A 26522-nucleotide genomic window follows, 5' to 3' on the forward strand; every position below is an offset into this window, starting at 1 on the left:
GTCATTGTCATTTGTCCTTACATCCCACAGCAAAAATCAGTTATGCTCTTAGAAATACGTAACTATCTGAATTTATTCTTCTATTGCTTAAAGTTCATTCAAGCACAGCAGTAATACTTGGGAAACAATATGTGCTTTTATGGTTTCTAACAGTGAGAAGCTACATGAAGCCAATAACGAATTGCAGAAGAAACGAGCTATTATAGAGGATTTGGAACCAAGATGCAATAACAGCTGTGAGTTACCTGTGCAGTCCATTTATTCTCTTTGTAAAGTATTTCATGTGCAGGTTTGTTTATTATAGTACCTGTAGGAGGTGCAAGGTAAAATGTGTATTTTAAATGGCTGTGATAAATACATTGTTAATTTTCCTGGCTGTGGTGATTTAAAAAAACATGTTTCTAGCACTTGAAATGTAGGGGATCACGGTTTGGAGATCACTCTAGTAAAAAATGACAGTGCCCATAGAAGTGCCACGTAGCTGTCATATCTGTCATTGTACTTATGCTGTTCAAAATTGTCTTGTCTCCTAAGACCCTAATTTAGGAGGGTCTTTGCTGCCATCATCAGGGTTTTTTGCTCCAAATGTATATTCCTTCATTGTGGTATAAATTGAGAAAAATTTTGGACACTGGTCTAAGACAGTATAAGATATATGTCATATTGCTAATATGTTTGTGTGGTGGAATTGTCCTACTGGTGTGCACTGCTGCTTAAGACAGTTGGGGGGAGGGTGAGGGCATTAAATTCTGTGTCTTCATTTCACAAGTCTGATCAATTGTGTCCAATATTACATTTAGGCACATGTAAGTGAGAGTTGTGCTTGTTAAGAATTATTCCTCTTACATAAAAAAGGAAAAATCATATTTGAGTAACAGCACGAAGATATTATTACATCTGTAATTCATTAGTAAACTCATTTTTAAAGTTTGTGCAATAATGGGATTGATTCATGATTCCACTTATCTTTTTTTTTTTGATAATTTAAAAAGCCCAGAATTTATATACAAAACAGCCATCTCATGAGCTTATGTAGCAGTATACATTTTTAATTTGTTTCTGAGCTATTAAGTAACTAAAACTACGGTATCTGTTACATCATGTTCCTTATGTTAGCTGAAATAAATTTTATCTGTGTCTTAAATGTCTGTTGGAAAACATAAAACTAAACATAGTTATGTTGTTTTCCAATATGTGCAACTCCTGACATAAAGCAATGAAAATTGAAGAATTACAAGAAACTTTACGGAGAAAGGAGGAGGAGATGAAGCAAATGGAAGAACGATACAAAAAGTATTTGGAAAAGGCAAAAAGTGTAAGTGTGTGTTTCACACTGGTGATCCCTCTGACAAACAGCACCACATGTCTGCTCTGCAAGAATAAAAATAAGGGGTATCTGTATACACACTGGCAAGTAAACGAGAAGGAAGCCCAGTGCTAGGACTGAACTAACCAAAATAGCAACGCTGTATTTTGGAACTGGTGAACCACCCATCTAAACCAGCTCCAGGGAAGGAAGCTTTCTGAGCGAAAGTTCTTTAATTGGAATTGGTGCTGGGACTTGTGGGGACTTCTGGCACAGTTGTCAATGAATTCTACCTTTTCCTACACACAAATACAGCTGAGTTAACCCTAAGTTACCATGAATTTGGCAGAGGGGTAAAAGGAAGTTTGGGGTCCTTTTCTTCACGGGTGGCTCTATTTGTGTATGTGTTTCTCTGGACGATGTAGGCTTCCTGTGCTTAGGCCAGTAATACCTATCTTAACTGGAGCAGATGATTTCATATACCTTTTTAATAAATAAAACTTTTAGGTAGTTCAGATTTCATCAGGTCCTAACTGCTCAAATAAATTACCTTTTGAGGGACTTAGAATTTACACAGAGATAATTACATGTGTGCCAGAGCCTTCTTTGGCAATTTAACATTGATTTTGCTTTCTTTGTTCGTGTTTTGCCCCTGATTTCTATTCATGTTCTGGTTCAGCTACTGTTTTGGAAACTGCTTTCATGTGGACTCTCTTACTGATGTTTTTTCCAAGTGATATTTTGAAATGAATCAATTTCAGAGCTTTTAGATTTCTCTGATCACCTTTGTGGTGCTCCTCTGGACTTGCTCGAACAGTTCCCTGTCCTTATGTTGGGGGCCCCAGAACTGGACAGAGTACTCCAGGTGGGGTCTGATGAGGGTGGGGTAGAGGAGGAGAATCGCCTCTGTCCACGTTCCTCTGTTTCCCATTTTGGAGCATGATTTTTTTACCACTGACATGTTTTAAGTCACCTTTTTATATTTCTTAACCTGACTTGAAAGGATGCAACTCCTCAATGTTTTTCCCTTTAACTAGGTTCTTTTTGGAGGATTTAATTAAAAAAACCCTGGTTTTCTCTTCCAGGTCATCCGCACCTTAGACCCTAAGCAGAACCAGGGTGCAGCCCCAGAGATTCAGGCTCTGAAAAATCAGTTGCAGGAGCGGGACAGAATGTTTCATTCATTGGAGGTAGTAATGCTCATGTTTCCTGGTAGATGCTTTATTTCCTCATTGTATACTTTGGTTTTAAATGTATGGTTCTTTGATGTTTGTTTTATAGAAAGAATATGAAAAAACAAAAAGTCAAAGAGAAATGGAGGAGAAATACATTGTTAGTGCCTGGTACAATATGGTAAGAATCTCCCAGACTTTTTAATTTAAAAAAACCCAAACAATTAACATAAGTTGTTTCTGGGTTGTTTATAACAGCATTCATTCATTTACAGGTTTGGGTTTTTTTCTTGAAAAGCATTTTCCAATGCACAGAAACAAGCACTTTTTAATTTTAAGCTTTCACTTTATGAGTGTTTCCTATGATAACCTTAAGGTAGATGAAGAAGAATGTGTTTGTTACTTCCATGTTTTAAAACCAGAAGTGCTTCTTTCTAGTGGGAGGAATAACTCAGATTACTATTTTGTAATTCCAGCCTTTCAGTTATACTGACTTTCAGTGCTCAAATTTACTTTCTTCTTTGATTCTCCACTCTCCAATCTTCCAGCTGTTTCTAATGAAGGTGCACAAGAAAAGCAGTACAGCTTACTTGCTGCAGTAAGTGTTCTGAGAAGCAACCCCTGTAATTTGCGTGCAGATTTAGTCTTGTTCAAAGAGTGAGCACAGGGGCAAGACCCTTGCTTAAATTATTCAAATGATAGGTAAGCAATCTGTGCTGCCATACACCTTCTGATGGGCCTGTATGCTGGGAGATTTTTGACTGTCAAATGTGTCAGAGACTTCTCTTTGGCAAAGTGTGCCTGCATTGAAACTGCTCCTCAGATGGAAAGACTCTCTGACCTATGTAGCATTCATGTTTCATTCTGCTTCATCATAGAGTTCAAACTACTCCTCTGTCTTCCCTTGGAAGAGTTTCCTTCTAGCCCTTCTATGTTCTTTTTGTGTCCATGAATAGTAAACAAAAAATGTTTTTTAAAAGCAGAGTATCTGGCTACAGCAAATATTAACAGCTTTTTCAAGTGACTAGTGTCCTTCACCAATTTTATAGCATTAGCCCCACTGACAAGGAGAGGACAAGACTGAGCTAAGAGCTGTGGCTCAGTAGCCTGTCATGAACATGAAGCATTGATAGCTTTGTCTCTTTTTCTAATTAGCCTCTGCTTTTATACACAGCTACACAACCCCTCACAGTTTCTCTCATTTCCTTGTTGCATTTATTCCAGCTGAAAACATAGCTTCTCTCAAGGTGTGCTCCTGCTGTATGAGTTGCTATTTTCACAGAGGACAACAATATTTTTATTATTTTCAGAAGAAAATCACTCTTCTAAGGTGGGGAATGGAAGCACTTTTAAAATCATTTGTAGAGCTACCAAGTGTCTGTGTTGAGGAGCATATATTTGGATGTGGGACACTGGAGGACCTGCCTCTCAACAGTTACTCCATACTTGGACAATGACTGGGGAGAGGTGTGTGAATGAGGGGAGGGAGAGAGAAAGAAAACCCTCCATAACACTCAAAGAATTAGAAAGAGTATCTTCATTTTTTTTTCCTTGAAAATGACAATTTGTCTTTGAAATTCAAAATAGCTTAGTCAATGTAGGTGAAGGAAGTAATAAATTGTAAATGATAAAACTGTTCAGGGTTGTGTGTTGACATTCACTGAGAAGTTTCTCTTTGTTCATAGGGGATGACTCTGCATAAAAAAGCAGCTGAAGACAGACTGGCTAGTACAGGCTCAGGACAGTCCTTCCTGGCTAGACAAAGGCAAGCCACGAACACGAGGAGGTCTTACCCTGGTCATGTCCAGCCAGCAACAGCAAGGTAGAGAAGCCTTGCCCTTAGAAAGAAAACTGCCTTGTGATCCAGGCCACATCTGTTGCAAGTGACAACATCCAAGGAAAACAAACCAGCATCCTTTATCCCTGGTTATTGCTATTATTTTTGCAGTTCAGAAAAGGGTCATGTTATGGTTTCTCATTGTTCTATAATGCCCTTTGCTTTTATTTTTTTTTGAGTCCATCTCTCCCTCTCTCTGCATTTTTTGAATGTGCCAAAGTTTTGAAAACATCTAGAGGAGTGCTGTGTAATAAGAGTCTTATGTGTATGAAGCCTGGTCTCTTCTGAATAGCCTCCTATGGGCTGTGTAACAATGTAAGCTTCCTGTCACAGTTGAAACTTTTGTGCCTAAAAGGGTTGTTAGGCTTTATAAGACTGTCTTTGGTCAAAAGGAATTAGGCTTTTTACTTCATGTGCTAACCTGTTGCTTAAAAAAAATGCTGAAAACTCATCACAGAAATGCAAAACTAGTACATACTATTACTATGAAAAATATTTGCAACTAAAAAACTCACCACTGGCAAAAATAATTACTTCTTTTTAATCTCTTACATGCAAAGTTTGCTCTTGGCATTTAATAGAGAAGCAGGATGACTTTTTGGTCAGGTTTTTCTTTTTCTACTGGTGTTATGTCTTTTGCTGGCCGAGCTGAATATTTTCAAATAGTTTGTTCCATTCCTTTTGGTTGAGGGTATGCTTACTGTATATTATAAAAAGATAGAGAAGTATATAGGCTGCTCTAATATGCTACTGCCTTGTCCATTTAGAAAGGACATTTGCTTTGAAATCATGGATGACCAGTACATACAGTAGGCCCCAATTAATACCAGTAATGTGTTCCAGTTGTCATCGCCCTCCAAAAGACTTGCTTTAAATATATTAATTCAGGGTATAATCGTATCAGTTGCCTTACTAATGGTACCAGTGCCTTCAGGTGAGTTTGTTGCTGACTTTGTTGGAAACTGGCTGCGATTTGTTGTGCTGCCTTTTCAGTGTGTAGCTGGTTAATTATACACCACTCATTGTAGTACCTTCACGCTGATGAGTGGGGTGGATGGTAGCCCCTACTATCAATTTAGGTTCAGTTCATACAAAATTCTGCTTTTCCCCTGGCTAATTCCATGCTCTCCCTGTCGTTTTTGTCAAAGAATCAAGGGACATAGAAACTGAGTATTGGTTGAAAGTTTCCTGTACATACATACTGTGGTGACTCAGTTTTAAACGTTATTCATTTGGACCCTAATACACACAGAGTCTGGTTTATAAATTTACTCTCTTACCTTATTTTAATTCCCTCCCAAGGGAAGTAATTTTTTCATAAAGACTTTTAGAGAAAAGATGTGCTAGGATTTATTATCCATCCAGAAGGCCTAAGTTAATTTACAACTTGGGTGGAAAGAGCAAAGATAATTGAAACAAGCACACCTAGATTTAAGGGTAAAGAAAGAACCAGGGGGTGACTGTTTTCATATACATCATCTGTTTTAATCTGTGCTAAGAAATGCATTCAATATGTGTCTGAAAAAGCTCATCGGTTCTGATTTCCCCCCTGCCTCTCCCTAATAGGAAAACAGATGCTGAAGTCTATTAGCTGCATATAGGCTTGTCTTTTAATCCTCACATGTGGAAGGAACTGATTTACTAGAAAAAAATCTCTTTATTTACTCAAGGTATGACATATCTGGGCTATGTTTGCAAGATGAGATAAGACAGTGAAAGTATTTTTCTTCTGTGCAGAGAGGTAACAATGTAAAGGAAGTTTAGGACAACTTATGTAGCTCAATAAGGGGATACTTGTTTTGCTGTCTCTTACCGAGATACAGAACACAACAGACAAGAAGTCATGTCTGTTTCATAGCAAGATGACCACAGTTTGTGTGGGACCTTTTTCTGATCTTATTGTGCAATCAATTCTAGTCTCTTTACCGCATGCCATGTGTGAACAGGAGCACGTACCACTTCCCTGAGGGAGTTTGATGTTCTTGTTTGAGATTACAGCATTTTATATCACGCAGAAAAAGAACCTAAGAATACCTAAAGCTCCATTTTTATTGTAATGGGGCTGGCTCTGTCTGTTGCCAAATTGCCAAAGCCTATTTGTGAAAGTAAAGAACACCTAATCTCTTAATTTTGTCTAATAATTTAATTTTCTGTTGCTTTTAATTAAGTGCAGGTCTAAAATTCCCTGAATACGATCTGCACACCAGAATAAAACAACTTGCTTTTATTATATTAACATTTGTTTTTGCCATTTTAGCTCCAAAGTTTTAATGACAGGCAAACGCCCGTGATGGTTACTAGATGATCAAAGGCTGATTAGAAGCCTCATTTTTAGCTTTTACTGTCATGACTTCCTTCACTTCTTGGTGGTTGCTGGCTTTTCTCCTTTGTGGTTCTGGCTGGTCAGTCTTTCCTTTTTCCCTTAAGATAAGACACTGAAGTGTTTTCTATAGTTCCCTTCAAGAACTTGCAACATTATTATATAGCATTGAGGAATAAAACAAGACTAATATTGACTCTGCTTTACTGTTGCTTATAGTAGTTGTTAAGCAAGACTGAACAAGTGTGTTGTCTGTTGAGAATTTGCAAACTTGTAGAAATCCTGCTATTTCCCAGAATTCTTGTTGAATATCAAAATCTTAAAATATAGTACAATCTTACAGAAATATATTCTGTTGCTATCCACTTCCCCTAAGTCCTGTGTTCTATCTTCTAATGGTAGTCATCAGGAATTTGATTTCTTGTTCTTCAGCATTTTATTTCTACTGGCTGCATACATCGATTCTTAGTCTTTGTGTGTGGATGAATGTGGGTGATAAACACCACTGAACTTTCTCTTCTTTACTGAAAGGATTCAGCTTAATTCTTTTACTTGCTTGTTACGTAGCTCTGGAAGAAGTGTGGTATTAAGAAAAGAAGGGGCTCAGAGTGTGGGTTCAGGGAGTAAGCACATATATAGATGAGCTACCAGTGAATGGTGGCTAGTTGTCTTACCTTCAGTAATAAAAGGATGTAAGTGGAAAAAGCATAAAGCAGAATTCTCTCAGTACATGAATTCTAAGCTTTTAGGAACACTTTTTCTGATGCAACAAAGACTATTTACATCTATATGGTGAGGGTAATTTTAAAACCAATGCCATTTTGCATATCGGTATACTACAGAAAAAACCTACAGATTGAAGTTAAAGAGAAATGGTTCTCCAGGACAGGGATAAAACAACTGAGGAGTTCATGATGCTGCATTCCTGAGCACTATGCCAGGGATTTGTCCAGCATAATCTTGCTGTGAGAGATTTTAATTAATGCCAGTATAAGATAACAACAGGATTAATATTTCCATTGTTCAGAGCTGGAGCTTGAAGTTACTGTCTTTGAAGGGAGTGTGTGGAGTCCAGTTCATACACTTCCATGAAGAGTTCAGGTGTTAGAGTATCCGATCGTGGCGTATTACAGTTCCCTATTTTCTTGATAGCAGCATGTAACCACTGGGATCTTCACCTGTATTTTCCAAGTGTTGGGGAAACTGAAGTAATCTAACTTAAACGTGAGAGTTGCACAGTGCAAAGGAAAATGAATGACTAGAGCACACAGCTTTATATATTGTAAGGCAAAGTAAATGCATAACAGCTACCAGAAGCTTTTAGTTATCTCTTTGGAAATAAGCAAATGGCAATCTTGTCCTGTTCTGATGTTGCTGGAGATAGCAGTAAAGCTCATGCAAGTTTTCTATGGCTTTCTGTTCAAGCAAGCAGCACTGGCAACATCATATTCATTATGTATGAAAGAATTAACAGTGAATATTCCTATTACTGCTTAATGATGATCTCAAATAGTAAGTGGTATATGCAAGCTGTCAAGAAAATTTAAGAAGATTTGCAGTTTTAAAGTCATCAGTTTTTTGATGTGTGCCAAGTAGCTGTGGCTTTTCCTCAGTTATTTAGTATGTGAGACCATCCCCTGGGTGATTTTTAGTGGGTTTGTCTTTATGTGTTGACATTTTCTATGGATTTGGTAATTTTAATTTCATTGCTTGATTTTCTTACTATTAGTCATTTGGCAGAAAATTGTCCTCAATGTGGCTATTTTTTCTTATGAAGCAAAACAGTACCTGAATTTTACTAATTTTAGAAAGATTTTTATTCTTACCTGACATACCGACTTTCTGCAAGGCTTGACAAGAGAAATATTTTTGCACTTGAAGTCAGCTCTGTAGTGCTGACTTCTTAGGGGTTTTAGGTAGAATGCAGACTGTGTTTTGCAGTAATGTTGTGCTGATAAACTTTGGTACCTACAAACCAAATCTTGCGGGCATTTGCCTCACTATTTATTGTGAAAATAAATAGCTGAAAGAGATTAGTCTGCCAGGAAATGCTGTGGGCATAAAGTAATTTTGAAGGCTGCATAACCTTCAGTCTCCTTTGCACTGTGTGTCAGTTCCAGATGGAAAGTAGGTTCCATTTGTCAGGCAAACATTTCTTGCTGCTGCCTTGTTGCTTTGGATTGTGTTTCAGAGCTGCACTCATAGACCATCAGAAGCATTGCTAGTGGAGGGAAGGCTTTCCTGTCTGATCATCAGAGAGGCACTTTGCTCTCAGGCAAAGTTAGGGTATCACGTTTCAGAAAGAGCAAGGTGGTTATTTTAATCATTACAAAGGTGACTGTCAGCACTTTGAAAAGCTGTTAGCCACTAGAGCATGGCATGAATCTGAAATGCAGCAAAAGCAACTTCCACTCTCCCGCAGACGGAACTGTAATCCTTAGTAGTTATCTCTGAAATCACCATTATGGGCAATTGTTAGCTTGGTATCATGCTTGTGTTGGTAGTGTGAAGGTGAACATAAGGAGAATTTTAAGAGAAAATGTGTAATAAATACACATGAATATGTCTAGTATTTATGGCTGTATAAAGTAGTTGTGGTGAGCCCATCAGAGTTTTGATTTGGATTTGAATACAACATTCATTATGTAATTTAAAATTTTGTAAAGCAGAGATTATAGTTCTTAGTCACCAAAGATTAGTAAGCAGGAGAGTAAACCTGTTTCCTAGAGGTGTCAGTGATTTTGATCAGTAGAATCTCAGCATAGTTATAAGCATGACATTATATGGCTGCAATTCTTCGTATTTATAGGCCACTTTATATTCTCTAATTGTAAGAGTGATAAATACAGCTCTGGGAGATATGGTGTGTAAAGGGTCCTTTAAAAAAATCTATAGGAAATACCATGGAGAAAGGCATAGGCAGAATAGATGTAGAAAGAAAAGATTTAGCAGTAGTAGCCAGTAATTCATGAAGTTAGGAAATGTGCAGGAGGCAGTTGCTTCAAAGCAGAAGCTTTGCAGAAATACTTGGGGATGAGCATCCAGTGTTAGACTTGAAAGTGAGTAGACTGCATTGCTCTGATAGCTTTGGTGGTTGAGTTACAAAGAACAAACAGTCTGCTTACAGAGAGCAGATTGTTGGCCACAGAAAAAAGCCTCATCCATCTCAGGACCAAACAGGCTGAACAGGACAATAGTAGTGTCTCAGAGTGGACACGTGGCTGGGTTTTAGGTTTTTGCATTGTTTTGTTTCTGTGTTGCTTGTGGGGTTTTTTTCCCCCATCAGTTTTGATTGGTGTGAGCAGTGCTCTGATTGAAAAGTTCCTGTGTTGGTAGGTACCCCAGTCACTCCTGTGTGTTGAACACTGAGACGACATGAGGAAGTTTTAAGGAACAGATAACCACTTGTAATGAAGTAGAGCTAATGAGATTAGGCACTGAATACTGAAGGGAAATGCCTCACTAAGAAATAATCCTACAGTCTGGCAATGAGCCTTCACTTACAGCTGGAATATTTTGGATTGGTGAGGGAAGGAAGAACAAGTCTCTCCTCTATAGACACGTCCTGTGCTGCATAAATGTGTCTTTTTCTGAAGATGCTGCAGAAGCAAAGACAGGTTGTGCTGAGTGAGTTTTACCTCACATCTCACACCTCTTTTGTTCTTTGAAGTGTTGCTGCCTCGACAGGTAGCTTTTAAAATACTTCAAATAATTTTGAGGAGTTCTCCAAGAGGGAGAACTTGGACAATTACACAGGTTTTTTAGAACAAGTTCAGAATTTCTAGCCAGGAAAGGGTGCTGTCAGATGAATGTTACATCCTTGAAAGAGAATATACTGTCCTCTATACCTCTCAAAAGTACTATTGACTTAAAGGGAAACTTACAATGTTGTTTCTGTTGATGTGCAGCAGGACACTTGAAGTACTACTAAACAGTAAGTCTGAACTAAGCAACAGCCAGGTGAAACTAAAGGAGTAGACTGTATTCATTTATGCACAGTAGAACAGGTAGATGCTTATGTAGCTTGAACTTTGGATTTTTTTATAAGATACAGTAATCTTCATATTAATCATGAACACTGTAACTTTATGCACCCAAGCAGTGGCAAGCAAGCTTAACAGACAATGATTACTCAAAACACACTCTCAAGGTATGCTTTTAATGTGTTGTGGATCTGTTTTTGCTTTGGTTTTGGGGTTTTTTTAAATTGTCATTCCATTTTATCTATGTTTCTATTTGTTTTTCAGCTGTCATTAGTATTCATAGACTTGTAGAATCATAGAATTTGTTAGGTCATCTGCAGTAAGCAGGGAAACCTTTAACTTGATCAGGTTGCTCAGAGCTTCATCAAACCTGACCTTGAATGCCTGTGGGGACGGGGCCTCCACCACCTCTCTGGGCAACCTGTTCCAGTGCCTCACCACCCTCATAGGGAAGAACTTCCTAATGTCTAATCTAAACCTACCCTGCTCTAGTTCAAAACTGTTTCTCCTTATCCTATTGCTACATGCCCTTACAAATAGTGCTTCCCCATCTTTCCTATAGGTCCTCTTCAAGTGCCCCCAGATCCTTCTCTTCTCTAGGCTGAACGAGCCCAGCTCTCTCAGCCTGTCTTTGCAGGAGAGGCACTTCAGCCTTCTGACCATCCTTGTGGCCCTCTGGACTTGCTCCAAGAGGCCCCTGTCCTTGTGCTGAGGGCTTCAGAGGTGGATGCAGTATTTCAGGTGGGGTCTCAGAAGAGCAGAGGAGAGGGGCAGAATCACCTCTCTGCATGATGCTGTTTTAGTCACAGCCTGTGTGACAAAAGTGTCACACAGTGTGATTGACCTTCTGGCCTGCAAATGCACCTTGTTGGCTCATGTCCAGCTTTTTGCCCATCAGCACCCCGAGTCGCCTTCTGCAGGGCTGCTCTCTATCACATCACCCCAGGATTGTCCTGACCCCACTGCAGGACCTTGCACTTGTCCTTACTGAACTTCATGAGGTTTGCATGGGCAGACTGGACCCCAGCTGGTGCAGGTGTCTCTGGATGACATCCCCCCCTCTGGGTGTGCCATCTGCAGACTTGCAGAGGGTGCACTCCACCCCATTGCCCGTGTTGTTGATGAAGACATTGAACAACACTGTTACGAGCACAGGCTTTTGAGGGACACCGCTTGTCACTCCACCTGGACATGAAGCCATTACCACTACCCTCTGGGTGTGACTATCCAGGCAATTCCTTACCCACCAGACCCATCAAAGTCGTATTTCTTCAATTCTGGATTCACGAACAAGGACAAATAGGGATGTGGAAGCTGCAGGGCTTGTGGCAGACAGACAGATTCTTCACCACAAGTCCTCAGGCTTCGTTATAAATGTGTTTCCTTTTCTGTTCACCCTGGATTTTCCTGGCACAGAAGCTGGTCTTAGAATCGGGTTTGACCAGTGCAGTAATAGGGAGAAGAGGAGGGGAGACGAGCAGTTTGCACGCTTGGGTGTCCGTCAGGCGAAGCTGTTCCGCCCCCTGTAACGTCAGAGCGAGTGCGGGGCCGGTCCGGGACCCAGCGGGTAGCGCTGCGGGGCCGGTCCAGGGGCCAGCGGGTAGCGCTGCGGGGCCGGTCTGGGACCCAGCGGGAAGCGCTGCGGGGCCGGTCTGGGACCCAGCGGGTAGGGCCGTGCTCCCTGGGGAGCCGGGACTGCGCAGCTGGGTTGGTTAGGCATTCCACATATCCAGTGACATGGGCCAGGACAAGGTGCATCACTGGGGATGGAGAAATATGCCAACCTCTGCAGTTCTCTTCCAAACCTGGTCACTTCCACAGCATTGTGGGGTGCTCTTGGGGCTGCTCAGTCGCCCCCACTCCGTTTATTTTAATAGGAATATATATGGGGTTGAATATATAGGAATATATAGGGGGTGCGATTCCAACCTCCCTCTGCCCACGTCGTGCTGCTGTGATGCTGTCGTAGCCTCAAGCACAGGGTGAGCTCTGACTGGTGCTCAGAGCTCCAAGGCTCAGATGAAGTCATTATGACCTTGATTGTCTTTAAGAATGTAGCCACATGCAGTATTGGACAGGCACCCTTTACTTTGGATCTTGTACTGTTGCACTCACGGACAGCAGGAATGCCTGAAGACGTTTTCATTGCTGTGTAACCTTAGTTTCCATGGCTGTTAGTTGAGAACGGTGCCCTGAATGGCTTTACTCTGAAGTGTTTAAATTTGTCTGAATTATGTCTAAATTTAGATACTGTTCAAGGCTGGTTTGTTGCTCCAGTTATTGGCATGTAACCTTCCTGTTAATCTGAAGAGTTGCTCTGGCAAAAATGGTTTCCCCATGAATTTGCACAACTCTTGGGCAGAGACGGCCTTGCTAAGCTGCTCTGAAAAACACCTGCCTTGTTCCCTGTTGTTTTGTTGTTGTTTTTTTTTTTTTTTTTAAGAGTAATATGTTATCTGCTTTTTAACTTTCTTCTTTATTCTTTTATTTGCAGTGATGTGGTTGCATGACCTGCAGCATTATTATAACAGGGAGTGTTCAGTGCATGAATTGCTTTTCTGTCCAGACTGCATAACCAAAACTTAACCAGTTCTACACTTAAGACTCATGACCACCTGGTGTCAAAGGGGAGATCTACTTGCAGAGAAGCTTACCGCCCTGGGGAGTGGCTTTCCCATTTCCTGCTTCCATTTACTCTTTCTCTTCCCAAAGAGTCTCCTATGAGGCTAGAAGAGAGGAAATCCAGTATTCAGAACTCGACAGGAGGCGTTCTGCAAACTGACAGAGCTCTGTCAGCTCCATTTTACTCCCGCCTGTCCACTTTATTTAGTCCTGATTAACAGTATTAACACACAGACTTCCTGCAACATTTTCATATACTGAACTATAAAAAGAAATCTAGTCTTATTGAGCTCCTAAAAATGCCTTTTGATTACTGTTAAAATTTCAAAGCACCCGCACCCTTAAAGGATCCACTTCGAACCTTTAAATAATTAAAAAGAAAGGAGGTGTTTTACCAGGAGACATGACTAATTAACTGCTGCTTGGCCATCCCACCTAACTTAGGAAACCAGGCACGGTTCACCTGGTAACCTCCAAGCCGGGCAAACTACAGACACTGCCTGCTTCCTTGCTATGTATATACACAGTAGCTTGTGGCTGTTGTAACTTTCTCTCTACATTTTAGCTGTGTTGTCGGTTTCTTTCAGAAACTTCTTTTCAATCTGTGTACAATTGTTAAAAAAATCTGAGGAAAGAACGTGAATGGAGATAAGTGTGAAAGCTGCCTGTGCTTTCGGTATCATGCAGACTGTCCTTGCCAGTTTATCATTTGGGTCGTTTATCTGTACTTTTTTTTCCTCTTTTTTTCTATTTTTTTTGCCTCTCCTCCTTACTGCAGTCTTAGCTGTTTAATTTCCAAGTGCACTACTCGGCTGTTCCTTTGTATTACGAAGTTTAGCTATAAGATTTGCCATATGTAGACAGTGTTACTCAAAATGCTTTGTACTGCCTATATTATTAATTTAAAAAGCTGCTTATTTAATATTTTTAAATATCTGCACATTTGTACTGCTGTATCTTGGTTCTGTATTGGGCGTCCAGTACTGGCAAGATTCAGAAGACGAGGGAGTGCTGTAGTGTTGTAAGTTAAGAGGTTTTGCTGTATAGGAGTTAGTTGTAACAAATGGGGAAGGGCTTGTAGGTCACAGGACTTGCCAGAAAAATCTGGAGAGAGTCTGAGGGGCAGGTGCCCCAAGTGGTTTAAATCCAGCTCTAGAGAAACCCGATGATTGCTCGCTTGGGTTGTGAGCCTGCAGGAAGGTGGATACAAGCGTACTCTGTTTAGTCCTGGCGTGGGTTTTCTTATCCAGGCAGGAAGGAACATGACCACCAGCCCTGGCTGTCTCTGTGCCAGCACCCCTGTGCTGCGGAAGGGCTATGTCTGCGACTCAGGCAGTCACTTCTGGCCACAAAGCATGGTGTGTGCCCCGTCCCTGCCCCTCCTGCGCCAGGCTCCCTGTGCGTTCAGTCCTCGGGGCTGCTGTGTCCGCAGTGCTGTGCAGAAGGGCTCGGGCAGGAGGCAGGCTGTGTGCCACCTCCGATTCCACAGGGAGGTGTGGTCACTGAGCCCAGCGAAGGGAAGGGCAGGTAGAGACAGGTTAAAGCAGACCTGTGGGAGAGGAAAGGATAAGCATCAAGACTCCAGTGAGAAGCATTTGGTTTGTTCCCTCCTGGATGCCTCACCAGAGCAGGAGCCAGTAGTGGCTGGGTGCTCTCGCTGGCAGCAATGTGGGAAGCCCAAGGGGACTCGTTGGGGGGGATGATGCATCTTTCTTGGCCCACCTGGTCCTGGATCTGGGACAAGTGAAGTCTGGTGTCACCTGCGGGCAGGATTTGGGGGTTGGTAGTGACCAGTCAGGTGCTGCTGCAGCAGAGGCAGCAGCATTTGTGTCCAGTAGAAAGCAAAAGGATTTGTGTCTTTCCAGGTTTTGGCCATTTAACCCTTGTTATGTGTCACGGCGAGCATTACTAGAAAACCTTATTTTTGTTGGGTGTTAAAGGCATGTTTTGTTTCTCATTTGCACGTGCTGATCTGTCTGGGACCACACCCTGCCCCAAGCCAGGCTGGGCGCTGGGTGCAGGATCCCTCAAATTGGGGCTCTGTGCCAGGCAGGAGGGGATATCTTTTTTTGTGTACCTGCCTGAACGGGTGTCCCAAGGTGAAGCTGAGCAGCACCTCATTTCTCTGAGTGGTCTGTGCAAATTAGAGACTTAAGTATCAGTTGTTCTTGAGCCTGAAAACATTTGTATGTAAGTGTGTTTAGCTTGACAAACATTGTTTTGAGTTCACTAATGCAAGAGAGAGGTGCCAGGCAGAGCCAGTGGCTTTCAGCAAGTGAGCTGGCTGCTGTGATTGCATTGGCCTCGCATCTCTGTCATGAAGTGACTGTGAGCTCAGAACTCAGAGGTGATCTCCAGCATGTCTCTGATATACTAACTTCATTTGTGCTGCATAGAAAACTTTTGCTTTAATAGCAGCTTGTTTGACAGTCCTGAATTGTGTTGACCAATTATCAAAGTAATTGTTCGTGAAGTTTCCAGTGATATATTTTCTGTAAAAGAGTTGATTCCTACGGTGTCGAAACATTAATTTCCCAGCTCAGTTCATCTATGAATTGTGTAACTACCAGATTGTCATGGTAGCAGTGTTAATATACATATCTGTATATAGACAAAAAAATACTCAGTAATGATCATTGGAATCAAAACATTTAATATTTTTCCCAGTCAAATACACTAATGCTTCCAAGGTGACAGAAAAGTGTACAGTTGTTAAACAAGTTGTAAATAAAGGCTTATATAAAACACAGATGCTTCATTACCCTTTATTTGGTCCTTTTTTTTGACTTGTAAACTGGGGCCAAAGCTGTGGTTTGGGCCCGAAGTGCTGTGCTGCTGGTTGAGGTGGGGTGCAGGGTGCTGATGAACCAGGGAGTTCGGTGGAGTAGGGGTGAGACGGGTAATACAACCCTTGTCTCTAGGAGCGCTCAGCATCAGTCAGTATGGAACAGCCAGGGAAAAGCATGGCGCTGCTTACAGAGCACAGCTGCGCCTGGGGCCTTGGCGTGGGCACAACACATCTGCTGGGGCTCTGCAGAGGAGGGTGAGCGGCTCTTGGGCGCTGCAGCCGTGCCCCAGAAACCGCTCTGCCTGACTGGCTGGAAGGCATCGTCACCGCAGCGCTCGGCCAGCGGGGCTCTCTCGAAAAGCCAAGGCCACGGCCGAAGCAACACACTCTCCTACTTCCCTAGTTTAGCTGCAGAAGGCTGTGAGGGAAGCTGTGCAAATGCCAACAGAAACAACTCTCCCTCCTTTCTGCATTGATAAGCAGCTTTGCCCTCTGGGGTGGAAGAGGCAGTGGTGTCAGACATGTGCTAACGCTGGCTGTGCAAGAGAAGGCAGTGGTGAGCCAGAGGCACGAATCCCTCCAGCTGGGCTGCCTTGCAGGGGCTGCTCTGCAGAGCAGAAAGGGATCCGCTGCCTGCAGCTCCTGGTGCCAGGACAGCTGGGCCTGCCTTGTCCAATAATGTTGTACAAAGTAGTTGGCAAATGTGATAGGAGCAAGGTGACAATGACTTCTTGTAGCACAGGTAACTGTGGCATGTAAAATATGAATCTGTGTTCTTGAGGGTATAAATATGTGGTTGGGGGGAGAGATTCCCCCATGGACCAGTGCTGAATGAACTAATGCTATCATTTGTTTCCTTGGTTACAGTTTTTGGTAATGGGGTATGGTGTGTGCTGGCTGGGGAGGGAGGAGAACCCCAGAAATGGTGGCCAGGTCCCTCCTGAGCCATGGGCCGTGTCAACTGGAGGGAGGGAGCTGTTGGTCCTCATCTGCAGCTGGTGACTCACGCTGGTCTGCTGCCACCCTCAGTCTCAGTGGTTACACTGTACCGTGGTCATTACTTCAGCCTCTCCCACCTCAGCCCATCACCCCTCTGCTGTCCAGTCATTCTCCCACTGCCACCCTCTCCTCTATGCTGTACTTTGCTTCCACAGCCACCCCACCCAGCTCAGTGCATCAGGGTCCCTTGTCCTGGCCTCCTCCATCCCTTCTTTCCCCCTCATACTCCTCTACATCCACTCCCATCCCAGCCCTATGCCCTGGGGGGGAAGGGGTATGTGCAGGAAGTGTGCCGGGTTCCACATGTCACCCTACCTCCCGCCACAGCTGCTGGCAACAGGGAGGATGCAGCATTGCAGGTTGTCTTCCACTGGTGCCTCCCCCCCCCCATCCTGAGTGTGTTTATCTTGTGCTGTAGCTGTTCTTGCAGGCGGCAACAGTTACTGCCGTGATGGAAGCAGAAGCTGTACAGTTCCCTTTCACAGTTCCTGTTTCCCTTCACCCTGCTCTCCCCAAGTAACTTTGGGCACACCGTGCCCGTTAACAGCTGCAAATGTCTGTGCACAGGGTCTGCCTTGAGCACCTTTGTGAGAGGAAGCCCAGCCTGGGTGTAGCCACTGTGGTCTGTGAGCAAGAGCCAGCAGACGCTGTGTGTGGCCCAGGGCCGTGGCACTGCAGAACAAGGGCTCACTCCACCCTTCATCACAGGACACACCAAAGCAGAGGGGAGTTTCCACCAGTCCTCAGCCCACCTACAGCCTGCCCTGTTCTTAGGAGCTTAAAGAATAAAGTGATCTCAAAGCAACAAGACGTCACAGTTACCTGGCAAAGGTGGCAGCTCCAGGAGGGAAGTTCAGGTGTGTGAGGGTGATGGGGTTGCACAGCAAGTTTTTGGTGGTGGAGGAGGGATATACAGAGGTGGCTTCTGTAAGAAGCTGCTAGCAGTATCCCCAGGGTCCAGCATACCAGCTGGGTCTGGAGATGGATCTGCACCTGGTCAGGGCTGAGCCCATCAGCTGGGGCTGCGAGGCCTCTGTGGTCACAAGTAAAAAGGGAAAAGAAAAAAAATAACCCAAAAAACAACCAAAACCTGAACCAGACCTGGCACCAGTTTTGGTATTTTTGCAGCCAGAGACTGAGGGGTGAGAAGACAGGAAAACATTGCAGACACTGAGATCAGTGAAGAAGGAGGGGCAGAAGGTGTATGAGACACAGGGCCAATGTTCCCCTGCAGCCTGTGGAGGTGGACTGGGAGATTCAATGGAGGTTGATGGGGAAGAAGCAGCAGCAGAGGAAACACTTGATGAACTGATCCCCATTCCCCTGTGCTGCTGTAGGGGGAGGGAGAGAAATGGAGTGAAATTAACCCTGGGAAGAAGGGAGGGGTGAGGGCAAGTGAAGTTTTGTTTCTCACTGCTCTGGCCTGTTTTGCTTGGTAAAAAATTACAGAGGTTTTTTTTTCATCTCAGCTGAGTCTGAGTGATGTCTCCCTGCCCTTACCTTGACCTGGTACCTTCTCTTCCCCCTCCAACTGAGGGAGCAATAGAGCAGCACTGGTGGGTAACTGATCTCCAGCCAGGGTTAACCCACCGCAGTGAGGGAGAGGAGAGGCAGATGAACTAATTGGGAAACTTCTCCCAGCTGTATCCACCACACCCCTAGTTCAGGTTCTGAGTGCCCCTGAGGCAGCAGAGCACTCTGCCTCCTTCCTGGCTGCTAACAGTCCCCAGTGTTTGCTTCCTGGGCCAAGCTGCAGCATCTGCAAGCTCCAGAACCAAAAACTGACACACTGTGCTGCCAGCAGCAGTGAGGGACGACTGGCAGCCTGCAGTGCACTGCTGCCCAGCCTGCCCTGCACTTGGCCCAGCCCAGCTCTGAGCCTGGCACAGCCAACAGCACCCACCCAGCATCACCGCCTCCCCCCAGGTTACAAACAGGCACTGATGCTCCATTCCAGTTTCATTCCTCCCATTATTTTGCAAGTGCCAGGAGCTAAGACCGCTGTTTCTGAACATGTGGTCAGAACCTGGCTGGGGCGGCCGGGTGGAGGTGGTAGACTATTTTATTTTTATTTGTTCCCACATAGGGAAGAGGCAGAAATCCTTACAGGATTCTCCTGCAAAATTCCTGAAGGTTGTTCTTACTGTAGCCCAGAGCACCTTGCAAATAAACACGTTTGGAAACGCTCTTGAGGAAGTCCTGTCCTGACAAAGCTCACTCTGAAGGAAAACCAGAACACACACCCTCCCAGTCACTGCACTGCTTCTGAACCTAAAAAGCCCCCAAACCACCTAAGATTTGCTAGTTAATGCAATGCCCAAAAATACCTTTAAACGCATTCAGTCTCTAAACAAACCCTGGTAATGCTGGTTTGCATCCTCTTCAAAGCAAGTGGAGTTTCAAAGTCACACACACAAGTGTCCTCTAGAGACCAGCTGCAGGCTGACCCCAAGTAACACCACGTCAAGAAAAGTCCCTTTTAAATGCACCTTGTCCCAGGGAAGGTTGGATTCACCTACCTGTGCCGGGTTTAGGATTATGTACTTCATCACCTGCCAAAATACGCAGGTTTAAATGTGTTTCTATGAGTCAGCCAGCCAGCATTTCTACACCAGCTTGTTTTGTACAGAGGTGGAACTGAAGACAGCTACAGAAATTTCTGAAACTAAACAGTCTGGATAATACATCAAAGCCAAAGAAAATCAACTGAACAACAGTCTTGAAAATGCTTTATTGAACCGTGTGTCTTATTGTAATGTGCAGAAGGTGTGTCTGAAAAGACTACAGCTTGAAAATTTTCTGAAAATCCTCAACAATCAATCAAAAAAAAAAAAATAAAGTCCCTACTGGGGGTAACTCTCAGCATTACCAGAGGCCTCATGAAAAGTTTCTCTTGAAACATGTTCAGCTTCAGAGACTGAAAGACAACAACGCTAGTACCGCTCCATGTGGGAACAATCAGGATGTGAAGGTTTAAAAGGGGAAAAAAAAAAAGAGGAAAAAAAAGGGGGGGAGGGAACAATGGGATATTTCAGCTTCAGTCTATTGGGCTGCTTCTCTTGTGGCTGTGACTCTGGGCTGGCAGAGGCATCGGGGTTCTGCTGAGAACACCGCCTGGCGTTCCAGTCTTTAAGTTTACTCTACAACGGCAGCAACGCTGCAGAGATGGATACAGAGAAAGAGAGAGGTGGCGAGGTGAGAAAGGTCTGGAAAGACACCATTATGATACAAGCCTAGTTTAAACTTTCATCAGGAGCTGTGTGTACTTTTGTTTTCTATAATCTAACTTTCAAAAACCCACCAAAAAAAAGGAAAGAAAGGGAAGGAAAGAAAACGAAAACCAGACATATCACTTCTGTCCTTGTCTCGGGGCGATCAGGAACTGCTACGCACAAGAACAACACACTCCTGTCTTCTGAGCTGGCAGGATTAACAACAGTACAGGCATTCAGGTGGCAAGATTCAACCAAAAAGGCTTTTTCAACTTTTTTTTTTTTTTATACCAGCAAAAATCACCAAGAGAAATAATAAATAGAAGGTGCCAAAGTTAGCATTAATAATTCAACTGTGGTATGCTGACAACCTGGGAGTCCAAGTCCCCCCGATACTGAGAGGTCTCTGCAAACTATGAAGCAAATACATAAATAACTCAAAATATGACTGAGACCTTGAAAGGCTTTTTAAAACTAAGACAACATGATCCAGGTTAACTTTTTAAAAAAAAAAAACACAGTGAATATATGAATTGTCTACACCCAAATAGAACATATTTAACAATTGAAAAAAAATAACAACCATAAAAAGGAAAAAAAACAACCCCTTTGAACAAAAGTGAACATTGTTTGCTCTTGGGGCACACAGGAGCCCCTTGGGATAGCTCCCAGCAGCGGCCCCAGCTGGTGTGTCTCCTGCAGACACACACAGCCAGTCCATCTCCACGCTGAGGTGACAGCTACGGGCAGCGTGAAGGGCACATGGGGCAGGTGCTGCGCCCTGGTCACGCCAGGACATCCCCCTGCAGAGGGCACAGAAAGGCCTCCTGCTGTCACCTGTGACTCAAAAGCTATTCTGTGGCCACAAACTGCTACTCAGCACCAACCCCTTTGACACGCAGCCTCTGAACAGCAGGAAAGCTTTGGGTTTTATAGTTTTACTCCTTGTATTTAAAAATTTTTAAATGCCAAGGTCACTAAAACTCATGCACGCTGCAAAAAACGTCATGCAGTAGTTAAGGTAAACCATCCAAGCAGTTTTTATTCATTAATATTCATAAATACACACAGCAGCTTCATTAGAGATTTTTTCATTTTTTTTTTCCTCTTCAGTTTGAATGTGGAGTATTAGGAGAGCCTTTTGCATGTCAAGGTACAGGACACAGAGCTTTCTGCTCTGTACTGCAACCTACATTTACCTGCTAGAAGTAAAAATTAGTTAAGTGGAAATGATTATCATATATATCTTTTCTCTCTTTCTTTTGAATGTACACAATGTAACAAGAGTGACAGACCTGAAATTACAATCACCAAAACAAACCCAAGATAGTTGTTGTCCACTTTCATTGGCAAATACAGCACAGAGGACATTGTCTGCAAAGTGGGATGTCATCAAAGAGGAGGTGGAGGAGGCTCGTTTCCTTTATTACTCTCTTTTAAATTTAGGTTTTCTAAAGCAACATCTAGAGGCATAATATCTACACAGCCCATAGCACCAAAATCTGCAATCTCCCCCCGCTCATCCTCATCTGAGGAGGAACTTTCTTCCCGCATCAAAGTGGACAGTAGAAGCTCCTGAACAAACAGGCTGCAGTCTGCCCGTTCGCTCTCCACTGACTGACGCTCCGCTTCCGACATCTTCGGATCGTTCAACCTGCACAGCACAAGGGGAGAGAAGACAGGCAGTTGGTGAAAGCCCTTTTCACCCACACTACTGACAGGCACCAAAGGCATCGAAACCCCTCCTTCTGCACAGCCCTGCACAGAGCTGGCAGCCTCCCACACCTCAGAACAAGAGGCAGGTGCTCACACCCCCTTCCCCTGCTGCTGCCACAGCATTCCAAGCTGAGCCTAAAAGCCACAGGAAGGAGAAAACAAATTAAAAACCAGCCCCAACTGTGTGTGTGGCACCCTGCTGTGCAGGAGCCTTCTGGGGAGGACTGCTGCCCTTTCCTAGCCAGCCATCACATGACTATTTTGTTTCTAGGTCAATTCCTAAGACCATGAATGACACAAAACACATTACCCAGTGCCCGACTCAGCCTCCAGGCCACCACACCACCTCTCCCAGGTTACAGTGCTCACCCTGGCAGGCAAGGAACTGCTCGCTCCAGCTCTGAAAGCTGCAGCCTGACACCTGCAGGTACTTCGTAAGTTTTTCAAATAACAATGAGTTTCTGATTGAAATATGTCACATGCTATTGCTCTGCACTCAGGGTGAAACAATCAGACTGACTCAAATCCAGGTTTCTTGACACCAGAGCTGGTAAAATGCCCATGCTCTTTCACAGTGCCAAGCAGACAAGCAAGAGTACATGTGGGTAGTGGGGGTGGCAGGGGAGATGTGGAAAACATTTTTATTTTAGGTCAATAAATAACCTTCTAACTGGAATGACACAGCAAGTGATTCCTCTTTAAAATAACCCCGAGGTCCAAGTATAATTTCTAAACCAGGTGAGTATTCTGTTAATTAACAGCATCCCATTATTTATCCAGTCACTAAAATAATTTACATATAAACTCCTGCTCAATCTTCAGCTCCTACTAAAGATTAATTTATTAATAACAACATTATCTTCTGACTCTCTCCCTCTCCATTACGGCTCCAGTCGACGCACTTGTGTCACCAGAAATGCACCTGTCCTTTTGGAAGTGTCAGAGGAAACAAGCAGAATTTAGGAAATGCTCCTTCCGTTCCACCTGAAGTTGAGATGCAGTGGATGATGGTTATCCACTGCTTAGGACAGGAGGTTTGAAAAGACAAATGCAAACCAAAGTCCAGCACGCTGTCTACAGACTTGATGAAGGAAGGATCTGGCAGAAGTGCCTTGCCTGGAGTCATAACTCACTCAGCTAAAACTACAAACAAGGTTCCTTTTCAAGGTTTGCAGCAGGCCACACTCAAGGCTGACCCTTTAAAGGCTTTCCTAGGTGCATCAGGAAAGAAAAAAAAAACAAAACAAAACAAAACACTGCAGCAGTACTTGTAAGACTGCCTGTCCTTTCTGCTGCAAACACTAGAGCAGCACAATATGTTTCTGCAGCCAGCTCCTAGAGTTGGCTTTCCAGAGGCAGGATAATTCCCGTTGGGCCAGCTATACACTGCTACTCTCAGATATAAATTACCAGCTTTTCTTTCATGCTAGAAATGTGAATGAAGCGAGTTGTATGCATTATACATTCTGTGACCACTGTTGGAAGTCTACCAGGAATATATTCTGCATGATTAGCCTGTTAGCTCTGGGATATAGTTGATCAGACACTGCTTTGCAAGGGCTTGTGCCTAACTCCAAACTCTGAAGTTTCATTGAGCTCAACGTCTCTACCAGGACGGAAGGCAAACAGAAATGGCAAGAAGTAAATACAAGTTACCTTGTAAGAAGAAACTGGGAATTCTGGATAGTCTGCTGGCTGTTTTCTGTGTTAGATGTGTTGGTTGTTGTTGTAGATTGTGTCATAGTGGTGCTGGCACTGATCGTGTTGGTGCGCCTGGTTGCATTGCGTGCAGTCTCCAGTTGTTGTCTTGCTGCCTGTGCATGTTGTCGTTCCAACTGCAGTTGCATCTGCAGCTGCTGTAACTGAGAAGCAGAAGGGCCAGAGGAGTTGAGCTGTCCTCCTGCAGAACGCCTCACGCCTGATAGCTGAGATAAAAGCTCTGCCAGAGAAAAGAAAGTTCCTATGACAAGAGAGCCACAATGAGCATCACACCATAGGCACGCCGACTTCCACCCCATCAATAATTCCTTTTTCCAGTCAGTAAAATCACAGGACAAGCAATGCTGCAGAGCTCATGCAGCTCTTGGGGAAAAAAATAAACCACAAGTCCTAGCATCCCATGTTGGAAAGGGTAAGGAAGATTAGAATCCTTTTATGCAGATTCATTGATTCACTGCAAAGAGGCTGTCAAAGATAAATGCCTCCAAAACAACAGGAGAGCCAATCTACAGCAAATGCCTTGCAAATGATGACCTCTGCAGCAACCCCCTGAAACCTCAAGTCAAAATAGCAACTGACTTATGTAACTGCTTCAAAAAGTCAACAAAAAATATTTTGGTAAGAAGACATATTCAAGTATTGCTTCACACACAAAGTAGAGTGGTCGAGCATTTCTGGGGTATGGATTTTTGTTTCTGATGCAGGCGCAGAGAAGACCGAGCAATTAAAAACACCTCTGTCCTTAAGTCTTCCGATTCAGAGGGGTGGAATGCTTACAGCACGTTTCATCCACAAAGAATTTCTTTGAAATGGATACAAGCAGCAAATTACTTCAGTGTGTTAATGCAGAACGTCATCTGCACCCTGTGCAGAAGGCAATTCTTACATCACCTGCTTGCTGTGGTTGATGCAAGGGCAGAGGAAGTAGGTGGTGATACTGCTCTTGATGTCCTTCACCTCAACACTACAAAGTTACCACAGAGGTCACAACGATTTGCCTTCCATTGCATTAACAAAACACAATCTTGCTGAGTACACCTTTCTTTGGGGAATAAAGCAAAATGCAGCTGTCTTCCACTTCAGGAACTCAGGATGGTCAAGTAATATTTATCAGATTGACAGCAATACCAAGACTAAATTAAAACTTAATAGATGCAATAAATTTAATTTAGTTAATATAATGTTCTGGAGGTCCTTCCTCCAGAATATATATCACACTTCCAGACAATATTTAGAAATATTTATTCTCACTCTAAGTTAAAGCTTAGAGTATAGTGAAATGGTATTCTGGAAGCACAAGTGAGCTCAAGGCAGAGTGTTGGTGTAAGAAGGACACCCAGCTCAGTATGCAACTTCAAATGCAAAAGCACAGCTTCCTCCAAAAAAGGAAAGATTCAGAATACCATTTTATCCCACATTCACTGCTGCAAAGTAGAAAGAAGAGCTCTTGCACTGGAGGTTTTACACACATCTCCTTCCTTTAACAAACTCCAGTCCTTTTCAGACCCTCCAGTGACCCAGCTTTACTTCTTCTCTTGGTGGGATACTTCTTTCCCAGCTAATTTAATGAGTTAAATCAGGTCGTGGCAGGCCAGCAGAGCGCCAGAGCCAGAAGGCAGGCAGTGGAGGCACAGCTCCCCTGGCAGGGCAAGGCCTCATTAAGCTGGCTGGCTGGCTACCTCCCTCTGAAAGTCTCAACATGACAGCAGGAAGCTCCAGTTTAAGCACTATGCCATCTTGACATCTGAAGCAAAAGTGAATTATGGCAGAAATTCTGAGGTTTCCCTGACATGTAGCTGGCACAAAGACTACTGCATAAAAAAGTTTAGGCTTCCCTTTTGTGACAGTATGCTTCCCCCCTTTCCCTCATGTTTTCCTGACTTTTTCCTGTTTACATGGATTGATTGATAACCATTGGTGCTGACTGTGATTTCTGCATCTGTCTCTCAGTTCAGGAAGACAGATAACACAATAGCCAAGGGTTATCTATGCTAATGTGCCCACCAGACACTGGTCAGTGTTCACTGGCATGTACAGGTGGCATGTGAATATCACTATGAGCCAATCATCTTACTCCATAAATAGTGAGCAGCCCAAGAGCCCTTTGAGCTCTCCTGAGACGACAGTGGGCTGCACGTCAGGATCTGCCCTTGAAAGGGACTCCTCTCAAGGTTACTCCTCAAGGTCAAGAGAATCCTTGCTGCAACAGATCTGCAACAGATCCTCAGTAATCGAGTTGGGAATAAGTGCACTAACATTTGGGATCTTAGCTAAGAAATATAAAGGATTATATAATCCTTTAGACACAAACCATTGACCAAGTCTGGGACTAAGACTGAATTCAGTATCTCTGCATACAGGCCCCGTGGCCAGACACACCGCTCACCTGCGAGCAGCCACCAGCCACACCTGCACAGTGGAGCACATCTGTACACACAGCTGCACAACAGCACAAAGCCGCGCAACTACCATCGCCTTTAATTTTACTTCCTCTGTAGCAGAAGGACACGGGGGTAATATCTGTTGTTCCAGCTCTTACCAGCTATAGGATCCATGGCTTCTCTATTGCTTGGAGAATACGAACTCTGAGAAGATGAAAGCCCACCAGGAGAACTGGTAGTAAAGTGCATGTTTGATCGACGTGCACGGGGGCCTCCCAAACCCCGGCCTGGGTGGAACATCCTACGTACGTGCCGAACACCACTGGATTCATCGTAACCAGCAAGTTAAGAAAGAACAACTCTTTGGCATCAGGCATTATATGGCAAGGTCATCTGACCAATTTCCAGGTAAAATACTCAGGTGGTGCTTTCACAAAGCCGTGACTTGACTTCTCAAGCAAAGGGAA

At 43.5% G+C, this 26522-nt stretch overlaps 2 protein-coding genes across 3 annotated transcripts in view; one reads left to right on the top strand and one right to left on the bottom strand.

Moving 5' to 3' along the window:
• Positions 1-4383, top strand: part of HOOK3 (hook microtubule tethering protein 3) — an 82238-nt gene extending 77855 nt beyond the window's left edge. The window contains exons 18-22 of the mRNA XM_084278068.1: positions 154-236; positions 1215-1315; positions 2392-2496; positions 2588-2659; positions 4164-4383. Coding sequence (XP_084134194.1) covers positions 154-236; positions 1215-1315; positions 2392-2496; positions 2588-2659; positions 4164-4304 — 502 coding nt within the window. The 3' untranslated portion in view covers positions 4305-4383. The remainder of the gene's footprint in view (positions 1-153; positions 237-1214; positions 1316-2391; positions 2497-2587; positions 2660-4163) is intronic.
• A 16872-nt stretch (positions 4384-21255) lies between these two features.
• KCMF1 (potassium channel modulatory factor 1) overlaps positions 21256-26522 on the bottom strand; it is a 52251-nt gene continuing 46984 nt past the window's right edge. For both annotated transcript variants that reach the window (XM_084278081.1, XM_084278082.1), the window contains 3 exons: positions 26214-26388; positions 23612-23894; positions 21256-21893 (listed from right to left, as the gene is read on the bottom strand). In XM_084278081.1, coding sequence (XP_084134207.1) covers positions 21632-21893; positions 23612-23894; positions 26214-26388 — 720 coding nt within the window. In that variant the 3' untranslated portion in view covers positions 21256-21631. The remainder of the gene's footprint in view (positions 21894-23611; positions 23895-26213; positions 26389-26522) is intronic.

The sequence above is a fragment of the Gallinula chloropus genome (genome assembly GCF_964237585.1).
Source record: "Gallinula chloropus genome assembly, chromosome: Z".
NCBI classification, from domain to species: Eukaryota; Metazoa; Chordata; class Aves; order Gruiformes; family Rallidae; genus Gallinula; species Gallinula chloropus.